The sequence below is a fragment of the Colias croceus genome, chromosome Z (genome assembly GCF_905220415.1).
Source record: "Colias croceus chromosome Z, ilColCroc2.1".
Taxonomy (NCBI): domain Eukaryota; kingdom Metazoa; phylum Arthropoda; class Insecta; order Lepidoptera; family Pieridae; genus Colias; species Colias croceus.
In genome coordinates this window covers 15,982,886-15,989,862 of record NC_059568.1, presented here as the reverse complement: position 1 = coordinate 15,989,862, position 6,977 = coordinate 15,982,886, and the positions used below count along the sequence as shown (strand labels likewise).

The 6,977-nt window shown below is 31.0% G+C and overlaps 1 protein-coding gene across 2 annotated transcripts in view; it reads right to left on the bottom strand.

Moving 5' to 3' along the window:
- Positions 1-4,822: 4,822 nt before the first annotated feature.
- LOC123704984 (ecdysone-induced protein 78C-like) overlaps positions 4,823-6,977 on the bottom strand; it is a 59,639-nt gene continuing 57,484 nt past the window's right edge. For both annotated transcript variants that reach the window (XM_045653520.1, XM_045653519.1), the window contains one exon: positions 4,823-6,347. In XM_045653520.1, the coding sequence (XP_045509476.1) occupies positions 6,126-6,347 (222 nt within the window). In that variant the 3' untranslated portion in view covers positions 4,823-6,125. The remainder of the gene's footprint in view (positions 6,348-6,977) is intronic.

The window sequence follows — 6,977 nt, the reverse complement described above, 5'->3', positions numbered from 1 at the left end:
AGGATTTCAGTGTTGATGCGAACAATTTATATACATTTATGCTCATACAAATGCTTACACAGATACATCACAAAATATATTATATACAATATACATTATTGAAAACGTTCTAGAATTTAGGAAACATGTGTTTTTCATAAGTATAAATTCAGGCAATTTTTGTTAGTTTTTTATATTTTGCTTTCTATATTTTGCTATGTACAGAAAATAAGCATTTTACGATATAAATTCAATAAAACACAAATAAGTCCCGATAAATACTTTAATAAATCTTTATTAATTATTTTTTAATAATTTCATCTCACTTTTTTGTATTTATGTTTTCACGATTGTCACATTAATAATTGAAAGAAACTCGCATAAAATACGAATATCGAAGTCGGTTTTATACAAAAATCTAAAAATTAAATACTATATTTTTTATGTATGATAAAATCAAGACAGCGAATGATACGGCTGTTTCGGAAGCGAAAGAGACGAACCGATTTGTTTAGACAGTAGTGCGAATGAGACGAACATAACTATCTACTTGCGTCATTGTTTATTCAGAGCATTCGAACTGACGTCATGTACTTAATTTACTACAAATGATGAATATTTCTCTATCGTTTTGCAAAACAACTTTGTCAATTTATAAATATAATTTAAACGGTTGGCGCCTTGGCGATTATTCTATGGTACTTTTTAATACATGATTTATACCGGCTAAGGTTGGAACACATATCTTTCGCTCTTTTGATTTTATCAAAGGCACATTGCTCTTTAGTTTGACGGCACTGCATTTCATTGAATGGACCAATATTATCTTGCCAAAGTGCCCTCTAAAAAACACTTCTATTGATATTTCGATTTGGCGATCGATTAAGTATTTTTTTGTACGACCAAATGGAATTAAATACCAAATTTTCGTGTTCTGTTCATTTATTTATGCCTAAAGAATTAAATGATAAAAAGTCATAAGTTTCAATGTACACGAAATTACCTTTTATTTTCAATATTTGAAGGGCCTTGATGCTTCAATGAACAAATGCCAAAAATAACGACGTATATCACAAAAAGTATTTTATAAATTCCTTTTCAAATAAATTTAAAATCGATTGTCAGAAATGTTCCGCTCACTATATTCTATATTATACATTATATTTCTTAGAATATTTTTATATTTATGTAAATATCTATTCAATGTTCAGAGTTCAATTCATTGCAATAGCATTCCGTCCAAAAATTTAGTTACTATTAAATGCTTTATTCTAAAAATTAATATATTATTGATTGACATATTAATCGTATTATGATGAGAGGCTGAAGGAACATTTCTGATAAAAGATGATAAAATATAAGAGCGAAAACGAAAGAAGATATTTTCAAAGCAACGATTCTAAATTATTATGGAATAAAATGTCAGTATTTTACGAAGCTAAAATCCAAAATATCAAAAAGCTGGTCTTCAAACATAAAAATATATTTTATATTTGTATTACGTCGTTCAAGGAATTATAATTTTTTTTCAGCATTCAGGTCTTCACAATAAAGTAATTCGCAATTTATTGCTTGTGTGCGAGAAAAAGATTTTTATGTATGGAAATATGTCACTCAAGTTATAAAAAATGATTATTGAGTCGTGCGTCTTGCCGGTAGTTTTAGTACAAAATTAACATAGAAAACTGGTGCATTTCGAAAAATTTAATAGATTTTTTGAACAGAAAGTCTGATGAGGGCGTTATTACTTGCATTATTTAGTACACGATGTGAATAATATATAAATATGTATGATTCCTGCATTCTTTGGTCCCAATAACGTTTCCTATGCGATCTCACAAGCAAACAATTATCGGAAATATATAAGTAGTATGTATGTAATATATTATGTAATTATTTTCGCTTGTTTATCTGTTTATTAAAATTTTAAGTCACTGCACTCGATTTGTACAAACAATGAGAAATTTATACATCACTAAACAAAATGTTGTGGACGCACGATCCACTCGGCTTGTGAACTTTGATCAAGCCGCATGACATGCATAACCAAAGCGGGTGAGTTTACAAGTAGGTCGATTGCCGTTTAAGGCAATAATGTAACAATAACAGTAGAGCGAACACGTATGTAGGACAGTATCGTACGGTGTTGAAACGTCATATATTACTAAGTTTTACCTCGACTTATTTGTCTTAGAAATATACATTCAAGGTGTGAATGGATATTCTTAAATATAGACGAGTATCACAATTTTTCTCATATCCTTTTATCCGAGTTAAATCCTTACCTAACATCACTGTGTTGCACATTTAGGTTTATCGTAGAATAATTTTAGTAGCGTAGCATTTTTCTAATGTTCATTAGGTTATGTTGTAAAATTATTAAATCTTTTTAGTTGTATTATTTTAATACAATTTGTTGAGAACTAATCTATTGTAGTTTAATTAAATTATTTAATTACTTGTAAGTATACCGCTTTGCATTATTGTCAGATGTTTGTTTAACATAATTTGTAATAAATGTTCTACTGTAGCTCTCTTTCAAACACCGAGCTAGTTGTAAAATACATTAATGTTATATTAATAAAAAATAATAATATTCTGAGATCCTATGGCTTTCTATTTTGATAAACTTCACGTTAGCCTTAATAACCTCACGAAAGTATTTTACGAACAACTCGGTAAAAATTGTCACATACAATACAGATAACTAAATATTTCTCAATGTATATTAACTTGAAACTATAGCCTTCTGTAATTGTAATTGTAAAATGTAGACAAACTTTGATGTTAAAATATAATAATTTATAAGTATATAACTCCATGTCATTCAAGATGTACAATACCGAAAAAATATGCATTTGGAAACAGAAACATAACATAAAGTTTGTCCATATTTAATAAACAGATTTCAGTGTATTAAATTGTAATGTGTGTGTTGCATTGAGTGCGTGTAACGAAGACGTATGGTTTATATTCTTTTCGCTTTGTCTAAGCTCGGTAATGAACTGCTCACACGTTGTTTTAGTGGTTTAACCATCGATGTAATCGTAAGCCGGTCTAATGCTCACTATTCAATAAAAGATTTCAATATGCTTTGCTTTCTTTTCGTTGTGACTTCAATATCTTATTGCAAAATAAACTTTATAAATAGGTACTGCTTCCTATTTTCAAACAATTGTTGATTTAATATATTCGACATTTAGCACTTTCGTAGAACTTTGTTATTAATATAGTTAGTGAGTAATAGGCCATGAAATCACCTAAGACTTGCATTGATTTCAGAAAAGTCACTTTAATGCGCAGACCTACTTCTTACCGAAAAATAATTCTGAAATACCTTAAAAGTGAAGAAGTTATCTATAACTTTAGTATTTGTATGGATATGAATAGTACAGAGTTCTATAATTTCCCAAACCCATAGATTTGAAAATGCAAGTGTGGTCAACACCATCTTGTGTTTTTAAATGTTATGAATTATTATATTTTCTTATTGAACTTCTTTAATAGTGTCAGATCAGTTTTCTTTTTCAAAAGGCGGCAAAATATGCAAGTGAACACTAATATTTACTTAAAAGGGATGTTCGATTGACAGTGTATTTTATAATAGGAACTACTTTTTAAATTTGCCGCCTTATTTAATTATTATTTATAGTGGTTGCAAGAATATTCTCTAGTTGTGTGGACACATTACAAACGATTTTCCTCCACCGACTGCTTACCCCAACCCATTAAACTAAGGTTCATGTAAATACAATTGAAAAACTAAAATAAGACGTCATTATAATTCTATATTTGCTCACGGTTTTTGCCGCAAGAAGTGTGTTTATGTAACAGTGATTGTTTATGCCGTTTCCATAAAAATGTATAGTATAAGTTACAGTACCGTGACATGTAAGATGAGAATATTTTAAGATATACCATTGTTTGTAGTTACTGTTTTTTTATGTGTACGTGATTCGGTTATACGTAGAGTATTGTGTAAACGAGCGGCTTTTAACGATTCGCGCGTAACGACTGACGTAAATACGAAAAAAATCATAGACAATCAAACATAGCACACACAGATAATTAATTTAAAGCTTATTTAACACACTGGTACAGATTCACATAAACAGCTATAAAGACAAAGAGCATATATTTTTTCAAAAGGAAATGAGGGATCAATGATTTATAGGAAATTCTGTTGTATTAATCGCTATATAACCATGTAAAATCCGCTCGTTTTCGCAATATGCAAATATAAGAATATAATATGTACATGCTTCTTTGCCTCGAGTCTGCATTTTCATTGGAATTGTCTTCGCTATTCGCTTTGTTATTGTTGAAGTAGACGTGGATTGTATGAATTATTTAATTTCTTTAACGTAAGTTTAAAATATATTTTATTTAATGTCTTGTTTCTTCCATGTGGTTTAAGAAAGTGGCAATACAAAATGGTATTAAAGAGATGAAAATTGTAACATGTTTTTGATTTATTCCTTTAGTGTTAAGTGTTAAATGACATGTTTCATGTACTTTTTGATTTATTCTTGTAATATACTGGTCTTCGTGGATTTGCCACGCTTTGTGGTGTATGCCATGCTAGAAATTGGGAATGCGTTAAATAAATTGTGTAGCTGTGTATTAAATTTTAGGAAATTTTATCTTGTACCAAATATCTTCAAATCTTTTCCATTGAGGTGTGAAATAGTGCATTTAATAATTAACATATAGTTACACAAGTACAAACATTTTAGCCATAATCAATTTGAGACAATCATGTAGGTACCTACAGGCTACATTGTATAAAGGCATCAAGGGATAACAATAAAGGGTAGGTAAAAGGATAAATGAAACTACACAATATATCGATAAAACCAATTTATTTATTTAAAATTTAGGCAAATTAATATAACAAGAAATAAGTAACTAAATCTAAAGACATAAACGAAACTAAGACGTCACAGAGTTTGTAAACAAATAACAATAAACAAGAATTGCAAGCAAATAATATTAAACTTGACTAAGAAATTAGGATATAATAAATGCATTTAAATTATTGTAACGGCGCTTCAGTCTACACTCGCGCATGAGTAGCACTCGCATAGCACCCTCATCCAACCCGCAATAATCACACCCCAAAAACTAAACTAATATACATACTTGTATCCCAAATGATCTCATCACTTGTAGGAATACAAATTCAGCAAACTAATCATACTACATAATATAAGAGATATCAAATTTACAACAAAAATATTTGAAAAATAATATATAATAAACCTTTTATAAGATGCTGAAAGTAACGCATTTTATAAATTCTAATTGAAGTTGAGCAAAAAAAGGTGTAATAAAAATTCTTAAAACTAATAATGATTAATAATTGAACTCTGATATGTATAAAAACAAATGATAGAGCTATATGCAATGCATCCAATGTTAATAACTATACCGAATCAGTCACTTCCACGTTAGTCGTATACCTACTGGGTTCGTACATCTGATGCTGACCTCTCATCGTATCACATTCCTCCAAACTAAAAGTTAACAATAGTTCTAACTAAATATAATAAATCACGAATAGGAAACTAAGTAATTTACCGGAGCGAAAGCGATTTAATTTACACATAAATCCACAAATGCAGTGAGATTACATTTATAACTGATCTCGTACGTCAGACTCAACTCCCATATGTTAATTCGAACTTCGGGTCTTCGCATGAAATTCAACTTGGCCTGTTAAATATGTATCTCGGGGGGTTATAAAAACCGAACGGGAAGTATCACCGACGTACGTTTTCAGTACCTATGCACTATAACTACGATTATATTATGATTTACGTATTGAGATATACCAACTCGGAATCTAGGACTAATATACGTCATGGATTATGATATGACGCTCTACATTAATAATTACGATAAATAATGTTTCAAAGTGCTTTTCTAACAAAGAATATTGAGTTGAAAAGCTACAAGAAGTACACTAGTCGTACACTTAAATCTCGACGTCGCTTGCATTACTATATTCGAATAGATAGGAGCAACGACTTGAGTAAATCTACCAGAGTGCGTTTAAGAAGCGGTAATGTGGTTCGTAACTGCGGAAATAATGACCAATAATCATGTTTCTACTGCTATTTATTGGGGGTTATATGTTGCGTTGTTTAAACGGAGGTGCTGGCGCGCTCCGGGTCGAAGAAATCTTCGTCGTTCTTGGGAATGTCGAAGATCTCAGAGAACAGTGCCGGCAAGTCGAGACGACGCCAGTTGATGCGGCACCAGCTCAGCAGGTCGTGGTGGCGGTCGCCGAGCATACGCACTTCCTGAGCCAGCGAGTTGAACGCCTCCATGCGGGTCGCCACGTCCTTGGTCCCGTTTTCCGACAGCTATAATAATAAATGATATTTTGGTTGCTATTCAATACCATCGTTTCGTTTAATACCAATCGTGATGAAACTTGAAATGTAAAAAATATATAATTTAATCACAAATTATCAATATTGAAAGGTACAGTTGTGAACTATATTGAAATCCGTTCAGCTGTTTCTACATGTGCGAGTGACATAGATACAAGCCGACAGACAGCTTTGTATTTATCACATTAGTGGGAGTGTATGATGCAAGCTCTTATTGTTTATTTATATAAAGCTGAATATATAAATCATTAAATATGTTTAAAAGTCTGTGAACGAGCAAAATAATGAGACGCACAGTTTCCAGGCAGAGCATGAAAGCTATCCTTTTGTAGTGCAAATGTGGGGAAGCCGAAAGCGTGGTTCTTTTTGTATGTTGTACTGTGGGTAAACGTTTTTTAAAGGCAGTTTTTTATAGAGAAGGAAACACTTTTTAACTAAGTACAACCTTCTTGAATAGGTGCGTTTCCCCGTGCCCGTGATTTTTTTATAAAATCACATGCAGAAGTCACAGGACTGATTTCAATACCTATCAAATGTCTACGTTTGGAAAAATATTGTATGCGTACCTTAATATTACTTTTCTCTTGTAACTAATATAAC